Source organism: Neovison vison, chromosome 8 (genome assembly GCF_020171115.1).
Source record: "Neovison vison isolate M4711 chromosome 8, ASM_NN_V1, whole genome shotgun sequence".
Lineage (NCBI taxonomy): Eukaryota > Metazoa > Chordata > Mammalia > Carnivora > Mustelidae > Neogale > Neogale vison.
The window spans coordinates 91,193,245-91,212,235 of NC_058098.1; the positions used below are offsets into that span (position 1 = coordinate 91,193,245).

At 40.2% G+C, this 18,991-nt stretch overlaps 1 protein-coding gene across 1 annotated transcript; it reads left to right on the plus strand.

Annotated features, from left to right (window-relative positions):
• Nucleotides 1–1,546: 1,546 nt before the first annotated feature.
• SNRNP27 (small nuclear ribonucleoprotein U4/U6.U5 subunit 27) lies at nt 1,547–13,285 on the plus strand. The gene is made up of 6 exons (XM_044261310.1): nt 1,547–1,630; nt 2,660–2,780; nt 3,618–3,730; nt 5,602–5,681; nt 11,281–11,345; nt 12,351–13,285. Exons 1-6 carry the CDS (start codon nt 1,597–1,599, stop codon nt 12,403–12,405), a joined length of 468 nt encoding a protein of 155 aa, XP_044117245.1. The 5' UTR covers nt 1,547–1,596; the 3' UTR covers nt 12,406–13,285.
• Nucleotides 13,286–18,991: the final 5,706 nt, after the last annotated feature.

Genomic DNA, 18,991 nt, shown 5'->3' on the forward strand with positions numbered 1-18,991 from the left:
CAGGTACCAAACAACTCGGAATAGCCCCTATGTCCCAAAGCGCACTGAAATTTTTCTTACCTCTTAAATCTCTTACCTTGGGGTGCCTAAGTGGCTCAGTCAATTAAGCATCCAACTCCATTTTGGCTCAGGTCATAATCTCAGTGCCATGAGATGCAGCCCTGCGTCAGACTCAGCTGAGTGCTGGGCACGGAGCCTGCTTGAGATTCTCTGTCCCCCTTTTCCTCTACCCCACCCCTCCCTCTCCCCCTCTAACAAACAAAACCTCTTAGGCTTCCCCGCCTCTGCTATTCCTGCATGCAAAAACCACAATAAAGGCTCTCACCCATGTTTTCCCCTTGCTCCTTCTGACCCCTCACCCATCCTAGCGCTTCCCTGTATGGACATAAACTTTGTATATGGTATGTCTAGAATTGGTTTGGTATAAATATTTTATGGGTGTGGGCAAGAACTAGAAAGAAAAATGGGAAAAATGAGAACTGTGTCAGGGTGGAGGATATACAGCTTTTACCAGGCCTTTATATAATATCAAGTAGCACTTTTTTTTTTTTTTTAAGATTTTATTTGTCAGAGAGAACAAGAAAATGAACACAAGCAAGGAGAACAGCAGGCAGAGGCTGAAGCCGGTTCCCTGCTGAGCAACAAGCCCGATGTGGGCTTTGATCCCTTGACCCTGGGATCATGCATGACCTGACTCAAAGACAGACGCTTAACCAACTGAGCCACCCAAATGTCCTTCAATAGCACACTTTAAAGCCCATCATGGACGCAAAAATGGGAAGCCACTGGGAAAGCGGGGCTAGAGGAGCAGAGATGATAACTCTGTTCTCACCAGAATCTTGTTACCAAAATGGAAGGTTTTGTTCTTTCTTTTTCCTACTCAATACCGTTTGCCAAATAACGAAACAGTATTTGAGGGCAAGCAGGTAATTTATTCAGTAGCTAGAGAATAGAGAAGGGGAGCTCATGTTCTATAGGCACGTTTTTCCTATTAGGTCTCATGGTCAGCGTTATATGGGGTTAAGGTACTTAAGGGGCTGGTAAGCAAGTGGACCTTGGGGCTTTTGAGGTGGGGGGTGTGGAGAGGAGACGTCTCAGAACGAGTGGTCAATCTTTTCTTCCCTTAAAATGGGTGCAGTCAGATCTATCACGGCACTGATAGCTGTGTTCTCTGTTACTACAATTAGATGTCAGTGAGCCGGAGGCTATGTGGAGGGTTAGCACGCGGCTGAACTGAACCAAACCGGTGGAAAACTGTGTCATGGGGTCTTGTTTGGATTCTATGGCTTCTGGTATCTGACTTTAGTTTCTGGTGGCAAGCAGCATCTGCAAGCAGGACTCAAAAACTGGGCTATGGAGCTTGTATGGCGCTTGTTGGAGAGTCTCAGGTGACAACGTCCACACTCAGACGTCGTGGCAGTCCGGTAGGCTGCACGGTTCTAGGCGGGCTCAGCCCAGCCTCCCTCCTTTACAACCGGAACTCTCCAGAGTCGTGTCTACGTTTTCCAGTCGGCGATAAAAAGCTCAGTACCCGATCTTCCCGGAAGTTGTTGCGCAGTCGCTTCCGGGGCAGGGTGAGGCGAAGGAAGATTACGAATGGGTCGCAGTCGCAGCCGCTCCCCACGGAGGGGTGAGTCCAGAAGGAATTTGGCTGGTCTGGCGCTTGGTCAGAGGCGTGGCCCCCCCTCCCTTTTCTCACCCCAAGTACGAGCGCAGCGGAGAAAGGGGCCTTATTCTCCTGAGGAGAAGAGTGGGGTTGGAAGGGTGGGGGTGTACGAAGACTTGAACCCTGTACTTTTCAGCCCTCCGGTGTGAAGGCAGTTTTCCCTTCTCTGAGTTAGAGTTTCGCGGACTCTCTGTCAGACTCATACAATAACTTGTTTATACTTGAAGGATTGAGAATCAGACCACGGTTCCCTCAATTTCTGGGTGGCTTTGTGCAAGTCATCCGGCCCTTCTGAGGCCGAATGACCGTAATTAGACATTGGGGTAGTACTACCTATCTTTAAAAACTGGCCTGAGAATTAATGTCACATTCCATAACACTCAGCGTCTGGTAATGGCTAATTCTTGAATGCTCATCGTTCGTTTCCTTCCCAGTTTATGTAATAGGGAAAGCGATATTTAGAATTTTGCGTCCAGGGAGCGTATCTCGTGATATCTTCTGGCACCCACCCCCATAAATAAGGCAGTGGGAAGTAAAGAACAGGACTTCGGTCGGGAGATCTCACTTAGACCCTCTGTTCTTCTTCGTCTGGTTGGTTTTTTATCACTTTCAACTAGTCAAGACTCCAAAGTTGAATGAGGCCACGATCCACATACTGCTATTGAGCACTTAAAATGTGCTCAGTCCGAATTAGGAACTGCTGTTTTTAAGTGTAGAATACACTCCAGATTTCCTATTAAACACACACACACACACACACACACACACAAAAGTCATCTCAGTAATTTTTATATCGCGTACATGGCGAAATGAGAATAGTTGGGATATATTGGGTCAAATAACAATATTAAAATTAATGCTACCTGTGTCTTTTAATTTTTTCAATATGACTCCTAGAAATGGCTGGCATTATATTTCCATCGGACGGCGCAGCTCTAGAAATTTGAAGTAATGTTTTGCCTGTGCAAAAAAGATTTTGTGTGTTTGTGTTAGAGCGCAGGCGGTCCCGGTCCACGTCCCGTGAGCGAGAACGCAGGCGCCGAGAAAGGTCCCGGTCCCGGGAGAGAGATCGGCGAAGGAGCCGCTCTCGATCCCCACACAGAAGACGCTCCAGGTGAGTGCAGAAACAACCCAGAAGTTGTACCAGCCCCAAAGAAACTAGTCGCTGCCCTTAGTTTTGTTTTTATCACTTACAAGGAATTTACAGTTTCATGAAATGAGGGGAACTTAAGCCCACCTTATTTTAAACTGAACATTTACATTGGTAAGACAGGGTTAATCACACACTATGCTACAGAGTTGCCTTGAGGAGGCAATGAGAAATAATACATGAAAAACACTAGCGTGGTGCCTGGAGGGACTAGGAAGTAAAGGTTTTGTATTTGGGGGTTTTTTGGTTTTGTTTAAGATTTCATTTTTATAAGTAATCTCTATACCCAGTGTGGGCTTCTGAGATCAGGAGTCACATGTTCCATGGACTGAACCAGCCAGGTGTCCCTGTTTCTTTTTTTTTTTTTTTTTTCCTGTTTCGTTTTTACTAACTTTTTGGTGATGATGGTTTACTCAAATATATAAACAAGAATGTGACATCTTGAAAGAATCTTAGAAATGGACTGTTGATTCTTAAGTATCAATTGCTGTTTAAGTCAACTTTTTTGTGTGTTTGTAATCGTTAGAAACTTATTTTTCTGCCTTATAGAAAATTTTTTCAGCCCTGGCTGTACTGAGACTGATGATTAAAGCAATAAATTACACTTTCGGCTTTTTGTTAACAGTGAGGGCCTAAGCAGAACCTTCTTCCTTGTTCTGCTATGGGGAATGGAATTCTCGTTCTCTGGAACCTGGCTTTTGTTCAGCCTTTACCTTTTTGGAGCTCATGTACATGTTTTCCAGTCAACACAAGTCATCAATTATATCTCTGCTTCTGATATCTTTACTTATTGAATATTAGGTCCCCAAGACGACATAGATCCACATCTCCTTCCCCTTCTCGACTGAAAGAAAGAAGAGATGAGGAAAAGAAAGAAACAAAAGAAACAAAGAGCAAAGAACGCCAGATTACTGGTAATGTTATTAGATAAATAACTGTAGGAAAAACACAGCTGTATTCATATAACTTTAGTCATGATAAAATTATAAAAGCATAATTTGGGGACATTTAAGTATTAGTTTTTTTATAGTGTTCATTGCATATGGTATTGAGATTTTGTTATTATTGTACCTTAGTGAGTTGCTGGTTTTCTGTGGTGCTCTTGATATAAGAAGGACAGTTAAAAATGAGAATATTCTATTTTGGAAGTACCTTTAAAAGTCGCGTTGTATCTGACATTAAAAGTGGTCCTGCCCAGGGGCGCCTGGGTGGCTCAGTGGTTTAAGCCTCTGCCTTCGGCTCGGGCCATGATCTCAGGGTCCTGGGATCGAGCCCCATGTCGGGCTCTCTGCTCAGCGGGGAGCCTGCTTCCCCCTCCCTCTCTGCCTGCCTCTCTGCCTACTTGTGATCTCTCTCTGTCTATCAAATAAATAAATAAAAATCTTTTAAAAAAAATTAAAAAAAAAAAAGTGGTCCTGCCCAAAGGCTTCAAGCATGTCCTTTTTTTTTTTTTTTTGGAAATATTTTGTTCATTTATTTGACAGACAGAGATCACACGTAGGCAGAGAGAGAGGAGGAAGCAGGCTCCCTGCTGAGCAGAGAGCCCGAACCAGGGCTCTATCCCATGACCCTGGCACCATGACCTGAACCAAAGGCAGAGGCCTTAACCCACTGAGCCACCCAGGCACTCCAAGCATGTCCTTTTTTAAGCATTCTTTTCTGATGGAGGATGGAGAGCATATTTCCTCAGGGCATCTTAAGTTACTTTGTGTCCAAACTGAGGAGGAATTTTTTCCAGTTTCTAAGTCTTTAGCTAATTGTTTGTGTGTTCTCTGCTGCTGAGATGGAATAACTTTTTTTTTTAAGATATTATGTAATTTTAGAGAGAGAGAGAGAGAGGGCAAGCAAGAATATGAGCAGAGAGGAGAGACAGGGGAGAGGCAGAAGCAGACTCCCCGCCTAGCAGGGAACCCTGCCAGGACTCTGAGACCATGACCTGAGCTGAAGGCAGAAGCTTAACCAAGCCACCCAAGCACCTTGAAATAACTGTTAATCTGTTGCCACCACCCTTTTTATACAGGTCATGTCCCATGTCATTGGCCCCTGCCCCTGGGTACAAAAGTTGAACCTTCCTATGAAACCTTTCCTAAGCTGAAATGGCATAAAGCAAAGAGTCATGCTTTCTGAAAGTTTGTGGTACACCACTTTGCTTTTACAAAAGACCTACATTAGGGGGCGCCTGGTTGACTCAGTTGTTAAGCAGCTGCTTTGGCCTCAGGTCATGATCCCAGGGTCCTGGGATTGAGCCCTGCATCTGGCTCCCTGCTTCTCCCTTTCCCACTCCCCCTGCTTGTGTTCCCTGTCTTGCTGTGTCTCTCTCTGTCAAATCAATAAATAAAATCTTTAAAGAAAAAACAAAAAAGACCTACATTAGTACAGTAATTGCTTTTTTCTTAAAAATAAAAATCCTCTTCACATTTCTTTTGGTTAGCAAAAAAAGTACTAACATGGGTCTTTTTTTTTTTCTTTTAAAATATTTATTTTAGTGTGTGTGTGCAAGCAAGCACAAGCAGGGAGGGGAAAGGGAGAAAGAATCTGAAGCAGACTTCACACTGAACGCAGAGCCCAACATGGTGCTCAATCCTACAACTGCAAGATCATGACCTGAGCCAAAACCACAAACTGGATGCTTAACTGACTAAAACTGACTAAGCCACTCAGGTGCCTCTAATGTAGGTCTTTTCTAAAAGCAAAGTGGTATACCACAAACTTTGGGAAGGTGGGATGCCTATATATAAAGTGATAGGAGTTTTAAAAAAATGTTATTTTTGTGGTTTTTTTGCAGAGGAGGACTTAGAGGGCAAAACAGAGGAAGAAATAGAAATGATGAAATTAATGGGATTTGCCTCTTTTGACTCCACAAAAGTAAGTAAAACATGTAGCCAGTTAAACGTTCCCATTTGAATTAATCCGTTCATACTGCCACAAATTTCCATATTACTTTACTGTTGCTCATAATTTCTTCCATTCCCTCAAGTTTTTTCCTTTAGAAGACGTGAAGTATCTGTGTGAAGAGCATTGAGAGCACAGAGAAGGAAGCACTAAGCTGCCATTAGAATTTGGAGAGTGTTTGCCTGATGTTTATCTTCAGGGTGATCAGATGAAGAGGAGGAAGATCATTTGAATAGAGGGAAGAGCTCATGAGAATGTATGTAGGCATGAAGGAGCATAGTGTGTTGTGGGAATTTCAAATTCAGTGACTAGTAAGAGGTGCTGATGGGCTAGGAATGAGGTTAGAAAGTGGGATAGGGAGCAAATTGTGGAAGCTTTTGATACTCTCAGCCATGCTAAGGAACTTAGAGTTGATTCTTTAGGTGCTGAGGAAAAGAAGCAATGATATGTGCGTTTAGAAAGATGAGCCAGGGGCACCTGAGTGACTCAGTGGGTTAAGCCTCTGCTTTCTGCTCAGGTCACGATCTCAGGGTCCTGGGATCAAACCCCGCATCAGGCTCTCTGCTCGGCAGGGAGTCTGCTTCTCCCTCTCCCTCTGCCTGCCTCTCTGCTTACTTGTGATCCCTCTCTGTCAAATAAATAAAATCTTAAAAAAGAAAGAAAGATGAGCCAGGACAACATGGAGGACAGATAGGAGACAGGTTAGGTTGGAGGCAAGGAGAACTGCTGGGTCATGCAAATGAAAGATGATGAAGGCCTGAACTAAGGCCTGAATATTGAGTCTACTCAGGAGCCAGATTTGGTGGTGGTGGTGGGAGTGAGCAGTCTTTGAGGACTCCAAAGTGACAGGCTGAAACACTAGGAAATGGGATTAACCAAGAAAGGGTTCTAGGACAGAGAAATGCTGTTAAACAAGAATGAAATTCAGCTGCAGAGAAAGATTACATTGGGTAGCAGTATATATATCTCAAAGCTCAGAAGAGGGGAGAATTGGAAAGTGATTTTCCAATCACTAGGAAATTTCCTAGCCTTGATCATAATACTGAAGAGAATAAGGAACTGGGGGAGGAAAAAGAGGGAGGGGTTTTTTTGTTTGTTTTTTGTTTTTAAGATTTTATTTATTTATTTGACAGAGAGAGATCACAAGTAGGCAGAGAGGCAGGCAGAGAGAGAGGAGGAAGCAGGCTCCCACCAAGCAGAGAGCCCTATGTGGGACTCGATCCCAGGACTCTGAGATCATGACCTGAGCCAAAGGCAGAGGCTTAACCCACTGAGCCACCCAGGCGCCCCAGAGGGAGGGTTTTTGAAGAAGATGATGAAGAGAAGCGATTATAGGTTGTGGGGGTGGGGTAAAGAGTAGAAAGAGATAGGGAGATGGGAAAGAAAGAGAAATGGGGGGAGGGGAGAGAGAGAATGTGGAAAGAGGAGAGGAGAGAGAAGGAGCTAGTAAGAATAGAGAGTATGTGTGGAAGGAATATATATTTTCTTTGAGAATATAATTTAAAAACATTCTCTAGAATTTTAAGTCCATTTAGTTTTGTAAATGGAAATAGGTTCTTAAGAAAAAATGTCAAAAATAATCCAAATCTTGTGAATGGATTGGGATAATCTCAGAATCTGTAAAAGTTTCTTACTAATGGTTGTGATTGTGTAGAGCTCACATGTTTTTTTTTTTTTAATTTTAGTTTTTATTTTTATTTTTATTTATTTATTTTAAAGATTTTTATTTATTTTATTTGACAGAGAGAGATCACAAGTAGGCAGAGAGGCAGGCAGAGACAGAGGGGGAAGCAGGCTCCCTGCTGAGCAGAGAGCCCGATGCGGGGCTCGATCCCAGGACACTGAGATCATGACCCGAGCCGAAGGCTGCGGCTTAATCCACTGAGCCACTCAGGCGCCCCTAGTTTTTATTTTTAAGATTTTATTTATTTGACAGAAATCACAAGTAGGCAGAGAGGTAGGCAGAGAGAAGGGGAAGCGGGCTCCCTGCCGAGCAGAGAGCCTGATGTGGGGCTTGATCCCAGAACTCTGGGACCATGACCTGAGCCAAAGGCAGAGGCTTAACCTAATGAGTCACCCAAGTGCCCCTAGAGCTCATAAGTTTTTAAAATGACAGTGTATATATAACCTAAGAGGAATACTGAGGCATGACTGTTTTGAGGTAAGAAAATTAGGAGCTCTTGTTCTCACAAATGGTTATTCCCCATTTTGGAATTTAATGCAGTTTATGTATCTGTTTTTTTTCCTTGAGTACACCAAATCCTTATTTGTTTTGCCAAAGAGTATTTTATAAGTGAAATGGTTTATTAATGTGTACACTGAGTGAACAAAAATATCTCCAAAGTAAAGTAACTATAATTTTGCTGTTAGAAGAATAGGGAGGGGAATCTATCAGAATTATTTTTGGGGGGCTGGGGCTGGAGCAGAGGTTTCTATTGTTTGATGTTAAGTTTGAAATTCTGAGAATCAGATGTAAAAATGGAACCATACTTTTTTTTTAAAGATTTTATTTATTTATTTGAGAGAGCATGAGCAGTGGGGAGGAGCAGAGGAAGGAGCAGGCTCTCAGCTGAGCAGGGAGCCCCACATGGGCCTCAATCCCAGGACCCTGGGATCATGACCCTGGAGCCATACTTTTAAATGTAGTCTGTGCTGAAGGTGTTTATTTATAAAAGAAAAAAATAGGGGCGCCTGGGTGGCTCAGTGGATTAAAGCCTCTGCCTTGGGCTCAGGCCATGATCCCAGGGTCCTGGGATCGAGCCCCACATCAGGTGCTCTGCTCTTCCCTTCCTCTCTCTGCCTATCTCTGTCTGTGAAATAAATAAATAAATAATCTTTAATAAAAGAAAAAAATAGGTGAGAATTCATACATCCCGTAAAAATAAAGGCTTACCATGAGAACAAATGATGTCATTTGTTTTCTTAAGGACATCTACAAGGATGTTAATCTAGTTTATATGCAGTTAGTTTCATGGCCATCAGTTGTAAAGCTTCTCTGTTCATTTGCCTTTCAGTAATGTGTATTTGTGATATTTCATCATAGGTCTATGCTACTTTTTCGTGTACCAGTGTGGTCACTTACTTTCCCTTAAATTTTCACATTCTAGAATGTTTCAGAGTTCGGTTATGTTTGTTAATGGGTAGTTTTTTATTTTAGCATGTAAATCAAAACATGCTAATAATATACAACTCTTTAAATAGTTTTCAAAAACCAATAATCTTTAGGAATTGAACTTAATAAAATAGTTAGAATCATTACTTTCTTTTCTGAGCCATTCTTTCGAAATCATGCCTGCTTTCTATTTTTGGGAAGATAAAATTACACACCTCAAGTAATTTACCCAGTATTGTACTCTCCGCACCCTCCCAAGAATATAGGGAAAACAGGAATAGAAAAGTAAGACCGGACGCCTGGGTGGCTCAGTGGGTTAAAGCCTCTGGCTGCGGCTCAGGTCATGATTTCAGGGTCCAGGAATCAAGTCCCGCATCTGCAGAGCAGAGAGCCTGCTTCCTTCTCCTCTCTCTCTCTCTCTGCCTGTCTCTCTGCCTACTTGTGATCTCTGTCTATCAAATAAATAAATAAAATCTTTAAAAAAAGAAAAGAAAAGTAAGACCAAATACATGTATTTATTATTTTTTTAAGATTTATTTATTCAGTTTTGGAGAGAGTGCAAGCAGGAAAGGGGCAAAGGGAGAGAGACAATCTCCAACAGAGCCTCCACTGAGTGTGAAGCCTGACACAGGGCTCAGTCCCACAACCCCCAGATCATGACCTGAGCCGAAATCAAGAGTCAGACACTTGATCAACTGAGCCCTAAGTGCATTTACTTTAGCTCCACCTCAAATATATACCTGACCTGTGCATACCTTTAGGGCAGTGGAAAAGAATTCTTTTTTTATCCTAACAGAGATACCTAGTAAGTGTGCTATGCAGATAGGGGATACTCCCATGAGTAATGGTGGGGGAGGGAGGGAGGGAATTGGAGGTCACATGTGTATAAAAGAGATGGCATTGATCGCTGGTGTTCATATATTTAACAATCATTTTCTGGGACGCCTGGGTGGCTCAGTTGGTTAAGCAGCTGCCTTCGGCTCAGGTCATGATCCCAGCGTCCTGGGATCGAGTCCCACATCGGGCTCCTTGCTCGGCGGGAGCCTGCTTCTCCCTCTGCCTCTGCCTGCCTCTCTGTCTACCTGTGCTCTCTCTCTCCATCTCTCTCTGACAAATAAATAAATAAAATCTTTAAAAAAAAAAAAATCATTTTCTGAGCACCTGCAAGTTCAGTGGCCTAGGGTGTGAGAATGCAAAGGTAACTGATATCCGTATCCCTCCATCAAGAAGCTTTCAGTCTCAGAGAAAGTAACATCATATATATACATCATGAAAATGCAAGGTAGAAAATGGAAGGTATTATGAGGGAAGCACAGTTAACAGTCTGGGGAAGGGTAGAGGGTGCTTTCTGTCAGCTGAACCACTGGAATTGGCCCTTGAATAGTGGATAAGAACTAGATGGTTGGGGTTCTTGGATGATGGTTGAGAAGACAGTTTATTTTATTTTTTTTTTCAAAGATTTTATCCATTTATTTGACAGACAGAGATCACAAGTAGGCAGAGAGGCAGGCAGAGAGAGGAAGGGAAGCAGGCTCCCTGCCGAGCAGAGAGCCCAATGCGGGGCTCAATCCCAGGACCCTGGGATCATGTCCTGAGCCGAAGGCAGAGGCTTTAACCCACTGAGCCACCCAGGCACCCCAGAGAAGGCAGTTTAGACACGAGAAACAGCAAATGATGAGTTAACTTGGCCAGATCAAAAGACCCATAAAGGAGTTAGTGAAAAAGAAGGTAGATGCCACATAAGAAGGGCTAAGGTAAAAGTGACACTTAACATTAACACCTGTTATTCTGCATTCTGGGTTTTCAAAAGATTTATTTATTTATTTATTTATTTATTTTAGAGAGGGGAGGTAGGGAGAGGGGCACAGGGCGAGGGAGAGAATCCCAAGTAGACCCCCAGCTGAGTGTGGCTATCTCATGACCCTGAGATCATGACCTGAGCCAAAACCAAGAGTTGTATGTATAGTCAATCGACTGAGCCACCTGGGCACCCCTGTATTCTGATTCTTGATTGAAAAATCAAAATTTCAAGGCCTGTGCAACAAAGGAGATCTGAATGAATGGTGACTGTTCCAGCTCTGATTTGAGCTGTGAGCTAAGGTTATAAGTTAAATTTTCCTAGAGAAAATATCCGTAAGTGGTATTTGGTATCAAAGAATTCTTGGACCAGAAAAGGTTAAGGACCTATTTCTCTGCATGCCTTGCATATAAATATATATACCATGAATGTTTGTTGGCTTGGATATTTGAATATGTTAGATTATGTGTGACTATAAAAATGGGAACAGAGTTTTAATACATGAGAGTTCTTGGAGTATCATCAGTTACTGAAAATTCTCTCATTGGGCTTCACCATTCTTAAATGAATTTTGCCATTTGAGTATGTTTATAGGATCCAGCTCTTTGAGGCATTTAATATATCTTTCCCATTTTTTATATTTGTTTATTGCTTTTCTCTAGGGGAAAAAGGTGGATGGTTCTGTAAATGCCTATGCCATAAATGTGTCTCAGAAGAGGAAGTACAGGTATGCTTAGCTCCCATGACTATGTTTGAACTAATGATAAAAATTAGGTACTTGGGAAAGAATTTATTTATGAGATAGTTGTGTTTGTAGGAAATGTAGCAGTTTCCATATAGTTCCTTGTTTTGATCTTCTTTGCTTATATTCTGGTGTGTTAGAATAATTTCCAATTTACATGTGAACTAATTACAGAGTATTAGTTCTATTACAGACTATTACAGAGAAGGCTGTTGGCTTAAATTTTTTAAAACTCAGCATTGTTCTTTTTTCAAAACAGCATATTCTCAAGTCTTTGGGCCTTAATTTTACTACATTTACAGATTTAAATTGGATCCCTCCTGAATTATTAACCTAGAATGATTGTGTAAGGATTTCAGCTACAAATGTATTTTTCTGTTGAGTATATTAAGTATATTAAGGCATATTTTATCAGTACCACAGAAATAAACAATCCATACCTGAAATTTCACTGAATTCATAATGACATCTTCAAATGCCTTTCTCTCAGCCTTTACCAATGATAAAAGATTAGTATTCCAATTAGCTTAGAATATGTATAATGTGATCTAAGAATGCTGTGAGTTAAGATGAGGACTGGAATCATCATTAATGGCCCTTTGTAAAATTATTTTCAAAGAAAGTCTTAATGAGGAGAACTAGTACAATATGCAATCAGATTTACATGATGGGTACCTATTTTAGAGCTCTTCTCTATTTCCTTATTATACCTGTAAATAGGGATTTTCAACCTTTTTTTTTTTTAAAGTCTGTAGAACCTTTCCAAATAATTTTGGAAGTATATTTCCATCCTTCTATTTGGATTTTAAAGAAATCTGAAAGGCTTTAGGTTATTTTGAAAATGACATAATATCCTTAATGTGCATTAAATAACCATGAATACTTTTTGCCCTAGACTTTGCCAATTTAAAGATTATTTATATATTTTTTTTAATAAGAGGCGTCCAGAATTTTTTTTAATACACAATGAGTTTTCTCTTCTCATCATAGGCAATACATGAATCGAAAAGGCGGATTCAACAGACCTTTGGATTTCATTGCATGAAAACTGACATGATAAAGAATGATTTTTTTCCTTTACCTTGTTCAGAAGAGTGGATTTTGTATTTCATATTTAATATGCATAAAAAACAGGATCACAGTCCTTCCTCCTTGTAAAGTAAGAAAATTTTTTATTTATGATGTATGCAGTTCACATACCCTGACTCACAAAAAGGAAAGTTAAATACTGCATTTTTTTCTTTTAGGAAATATCATTTGGGTCAGTCAGCCCCATTTTTTTGTTCTTATTATTGTGGAATCTGTATATGTTTTCTTGGGTGCACGTTAGGACTTTTTTAAACACATAAAAGTAATTTGGATGTAAGTTTCTCAAATAAAGCAATATTTCTACCCTTTTGTATTTGATAAATATTTGTATTGCTGTATAAAATTTTCCCCCTACACAGTTTTCTTCCACTACGTAGATTTAGATTTCATTAGTAACTTAGAAATAACTGGGGGGGGGGGGGTTGCCCCAATTATTTCCTCCATTTATTGTTTTTCCCATTTTAAAAACCATATATGCTTATTATATAAAAACTTGGGAGAAACCAAAAAGCAAAAAGAAGAGCCAAAAATTACCTATATCTATCCCCAGAAACAATATTTTGGTATATGTCTTTCCAGCCTCCTATGGTATATATTTATTGTCCCTACCCATTATATCAGAATTTATATGCTGTTCTCTTTTGCTGATCTTTTTTCTCCCATGTACTGTGAACAGTTTTTAATACTTATGTGTTATTTAGAAACTTAACTTTTAGTTAAATTTAGCTACTTGGTTGTACCATAATTTATTAACTGATCTTTTATGAGCAAACATTGGCTTTCCTCCCATGACTTGCTGTTTTAATTAAAACTGTGAGTAGTATTCCTGTTACATACATCTTTTTGTACTTGTTGCATTATTTCCTTAGGTTCCATTCTTAGGTGTGGCATTGCTGGGTGAGATAAAGGGGTGTGTGTGCATGTCTTAAGGCTTTTGATATATGTATGGCTAGAAAGGTAACAACCATCTCTCACCAGTAAAGTATAAGCATTCTGATTTTCATATGTGGACACCGGTGTCAGGTGTAATACTTTTTTAATTTCCAATCTGGTAAAATAGTATTTGGTTTTAATTTGTTCAGTTTCTAAGGAGGATGGACATTTAAAAAATGTGTTGGTAATACACACACACACACACACACACATACACAAACACACACATTCGTGTGAAATGCTTATTCCAAGTCTTGGAGCCACTTCTTTTTTTTTTTTTTTCTTAAAGATTTTTTTAAAAATTTGTTTGGCAGAGAGGCAGGCAAAGAAAAAGAGGGAAGCAGGCTCCCTGCTGAGCAGAAAGCGCAATACGGGACTCGATCCCAGGACCATGAGATTATGACCTGAGCTGAAGGCGGGGGCTTAACCCACTGAACCACCCATGCGCCCTTTGGAGCTGCTTCTTTTGGCAAGCTTTTCTTTTTCTTAGTTGAGGGGAACCCTTTTTATACCAAAGATAACAACCACTACCCATTCTGTTTCATACCTTGCTGATATTTGAGGTTCTGTGGTTAGATTTTATTTTACTTTATTTTTGAGTAAGTAATACAAACAGAAGGAACACAATTCAGACAGAACAAAGGGTATATAGGGAAGAGCTAATTGTGCATCCTTTTAGAGATATTCCATATATACACAAACGTATATGTGTACATATCTTTGTTATTCAAATATAAGCAGACTCTACACACTATTCTGCACCTGTCCTTTTTTTATTTAAACTAGTACCTCCTAAAATTATTTCTTTTATCTTTTATTTAAGTAGGCTTCCTGTCTAGCATAGAGCCTAATGCAGGCTTGAACTCACAGCCCTGAGATCAAGACCTGAACTGAGATCAAGAGTCTGGCACTTAACCACCTGATCCACCCAGGCGCCCCAGGATGGTTTCTTACCAGTGCATGTAACACTGCCTCTGTTTATTAAGGCAGCAGTCACAGCTCATTATAGGACAGACTGTAATAGTCCCTATTGATGGGCACTCATATTGGTTGGTTTTTTTTACGTCTTTCGCTGTTTTTAAAAATTTGGGGGCACTTGGCTGGCTCATTCAGTGGAGCATGTGACTCAGGGTTATGAGTTAGAGCCCCATATTAGGTATAGAGATTACTTTTTTTAAAAAAAACCTTTAAAAAAGGATTCTATAATCACCATCCTTGTATGTGAATGATTTTACAAGCATTTTTAGCTGGATTATAAATCATTATTACATCTAAGATTTGATCACCTGTTGTAGTTCTTTAAAAATTTTCCTGGCAAATTCATTTCCTGCAAAGAAAATAATAGTAGTGTGACTGCACTGCATAATACAGTGCACAGAGCACCTTGGTTTATTTTATTTATTTATTTAATCCGTAAGAGATAGAGCAGGTACTGTTATCTCCCATTTCCCAGATGAGAAAGCTGAGGCTCTTCAAACCATAAAAGCAGGAAATACTGGGATTTACGCTACATCAGTTGCACAGTTTGTAATACCCATTGCACAAATGTCCCTGCCCCCAGGTGGTTAGATATTTTGCTTGGAGTTTTGCCACCTGAGCTGTTTGTCTCTAAATTATCCACAATAAGGACTATTTCTGACCACATTTGTGCACATACCCCACATTCATTAGCAAACTTTTTGGCTCTAACCTCAGTATATTTTGCATCCAACTGTTGCTTTTTCCCCCCAGATTTACTGAGGTATAATTGACATACAAAACTTTAAGTTATTTAAAGTATACATCATGGTGATTTGATAGACATTGAATCTGACCACTTACCACCTAGACTAACATAAGTTATCTCTCTTGCTTGGATTACTGCAATAGTTTCTCTTGAAGCAGCAGAGGCAAACCTTTTAAAATGTGCATCAGGTCATGATTTCAACTCAATTCATGATCTCAGTGTCATGAGACCAAGTCCAGTGTCAGGTTCCATGCTGCAGAGTCTGCTTGGGATTCTCTTCTCCCTCTGTCATGCCTACCCCACTCCTCACCCCCATGCACTCACTCTCACTTGCTCTTGCTTTCTGTCTCTCACTAAAATAAATAAATAAATCTTCTTAAAAAATAAAGTCCAGTCCTTACTGCTGTGTACAACCCTATACAGTCTGAACCCTGGCTTCCCACAGTCTTAACCTCCTTGATGCTTCCTTTAACCAAGCTCCTGACTTTGCTGTTCCTTGAGAACATGTGTGAATGTAACTCAGAGTCTTTCCACTTGCTCTTCCTCCTGGAATGTTCCTTTCTGCTCCCCGACTTCCACCCTGATTTGCAGGGGTGGCTTTATGTCTTTGCCCAAAATAAGGTCATTCCTGACCATCCTATCCAAAACAGCAACCCTGCTTCCCTCTCTATTCCTTTACCCTGTTCTACTTACTTTAACATTTTAAAAAATTGAGGAGAAATTCACACACCAAAAAACTCACCCTTTTACAGTGGTACCATTTCAGTGGGTTTTAGTATATTCAGGCTTTGGGGGTTTTTTTGTGTGTTTTAAGATTTTATTTACTTGAGAGAGAGCACAAGCAGGAGGAGGGATTGAGGGAGAGGAGAAGCAGGATCCCCACTGAGCCACTGAGCAGGAAGCCCAACATACGGGACCATGACTTGAGCCACCCAGGCGTCCCTAGTATATTCAGTTATGTATCATCACTGTCTAATTACAAAATATTTTCTTCACCCCAAAGAGATCCCATACTCAATTAACAGTCGCTCTTCATCCTTCCCTGCCACCCTCATTCCCACCACCCCTGAAACCACTAATGTACATTTTGTCTCTAAAAATGTGCCTCTGGCACCCAAAATGGGCACCTGGGTGGCTTAGTTTGGGCAACTGCCTTTGCCTTGGGTCATGATCTTGGAGTCCCGGGATTAAGTCCCGCATCGGGCTCCCTGCTCAGCAAGTAGTCTGCTTCTCCCTCTGACCCTTTCCACTCTCATGCTCTCTCACTCTCTCAAGTAAATAAATAAAATCTTAAAGATGTGCCTCTTCTGTACATTTCACATAAATTGAATCATACAGTATTTGGCCTTTTATATCTGGTTTCTTTCACTTAACATGTTTTCAAGGTTTGTTCCCATTGTAGCATGTGTCATTACTTCATTCCTTTTTAAAGTCAATTAATAGTCTGTGAATCTACCACATTTTTACAATTCATCAGTTGATGGGCATTTGTACTTCACTTTCTGGCTTTTATAAGTAGTGCTGCTTTGAACATTAGTACACAGATTTTTGTATGAACATATTTTCAGTTCTTTTGGGTGTATAACTAGGAGTGGAACTGTTGGCTCATATATTAATGTTTGACTTTTTGAGGCACTGTCAAACTGTTTTCAAAAGCAGCTGCACTATTTTACATTCCCACCAGCATATGTGAAGCTTCCAGTTTCTTCATATGTTCTGCAAAGTTTCCTTTTCCTAGTAGCAGTTATCACTGCTTGACATACTGTATTCATTTGTTACAGTCTGGTTCTTACACCAGACATCCAGCTCTGAGAATCAGGGCTTCTGTCTTGTTTGCTGCTGTAGCCCCAGCACCACATAGTGCTTGGCACAGAGTAAAGCACCCAAAAATATCTGCTCAATCCATGAAAATAGTTCAGTAACCTTTTTTTCATTTAACCACTTCCTTCGATCTTTATGTTAACCTTTAGTTACCCATGTAATAAGTGGACACATTTTTTTCCTGTAAAAATTTTAAAACTTTAAGACAAAGCTAAACCCCTTTTGAACAGTCCTGGTCCTGTTGCCCCTCTGCAGTGTATCCTTCCAGACCTTTGACTATATACTTGTATATGTAACAAAGTTGCAAAGGAGGAAAGTACATAGTTTGGGTTCTTTTTTTTTCTTTTTTTCCATAAATAATATGCTATAGGAACATTTTACAGCCTATTTACTCAACACCGCCTTGGAGATCTTTCCATGCCAATATAGATACCTCTGCTTTTTTCAGCTGCTACCACAGTGTTTTGTGAAATGTACTACCACTTTGTTAAGATATTACTCTGTTTTTAAAGTCACAAATACTCATGGAGTAACTAATTTTTTGAAAGCAGTAAAGGTTTTTAAAGCTTGTTTCATGATATTAGATCATCTCATAATGTGATACCAGAGCATCCAAAGTAGCCACAAAGAAGGGGTTCATATTATGGACATAGCAAATTTCATTCATTTTTATACTTCAAAGAATAAAATCAGTTCCTCAGAAACATAAAAAACAAAATTTATTTTAATGTCGTAGTGGTTAGGTCCTAAGCTCAGTTACAAGTAGGGTTTTTTTAATTCCCTCTCCCAAACTCCCAAAAGTTTGGAACTTTTTAGATATTTAAGGATTTTAATACCACAGTAATCTTCCTGCCACTCTGAGGGATTCACTGAAGAGGCATCTCTATCACAATTACCATAACATTTAATGAACCTGCCATTTGGCATTAGCGTTTACATAGTATTCTATGCCATCCTGGAACATAAGCCGCTCAAGGGAAGGAGGCTGGGTCTTAGCCTTTTAAAAGATGCAGTTAAGATTATCTAACAAGTATAATACCTTCTGTGTTTATGCTTCCCCATTTTCAGCATTTACTTTCTCTTTCCCAAGTCTGTTAGTTTATCTTGGTGCCTGCTTGAAAATGTGAACTAGTGTTCGACAATCCATATTCGTGCATAACTTTTTGTTAAAAGTCCTGGTCACAAAGTTTAGGTTCAAACATTCTGGAATTCCCATTTTTTATTTTTGGGTTTGTGTCTAGTGATCAATGCTTTTTATAATGCGTTTGAGGGACGAGGTGCCGGGGTCACCACTTATACTTTGTTTTAGGATTTTTACTTCTTTCTTCAAAACCTGTACTTTTAGATTATCTTAAGTAGACATTGTGTACATTTGTGTAAAATAATTTCTAGAAAAACAAAGTCTTTGTTTTGTACTACTTGATCTCCAGTAGATGGCACCAAATACGCTTGAAAATTCATGATACTAATTCCTAGGTGGTGGTACTGGCTAATTGATCATTTCTTCCACCACCACCACCACCAACACGGGATAAAAAAAAAAATCCATTGTTCTATCTAATTCTGTGATTGTAATATGACTTAGTATTTTGTCCATGTTTTTGGTTTTTTTTTTTTAAGATTTTATTTATTTGACAGAGATCACAAGTAGGCAGAGAGGCAGGCAGAGAGAGAGGAGGAAGCAGGCTCCCTGCTGAGCAGAGAGCCCAATGCGGGGCTCCATCCCAGGACCCCTGGGATCATGACCTGAGCTGAAGGCAGAGGCCTTAACCACACTGAGCCACCCAGGCACCCCTTGTCCATGGTTTAAGATAAACCTATTAGTGGGCATCTGGCTGGCTCAGTTGGAAAAGCATGAAACTCTAGATCTCAAGGTTGTAAATTCAAGTTCCATGTTGGGTGCAGATATTACTTAAGAATCTTCAAAAAAATAAATAAACCCATTGATATTTAAGGTATTAATTTTCTATTTCTGACAACCTTTTCTTCCCTTTTTATGTAGTGGTTTTCAATCACATTGATTCAAAGGGAAGGATCATGGTACTGAAATAAGACTGGGCTA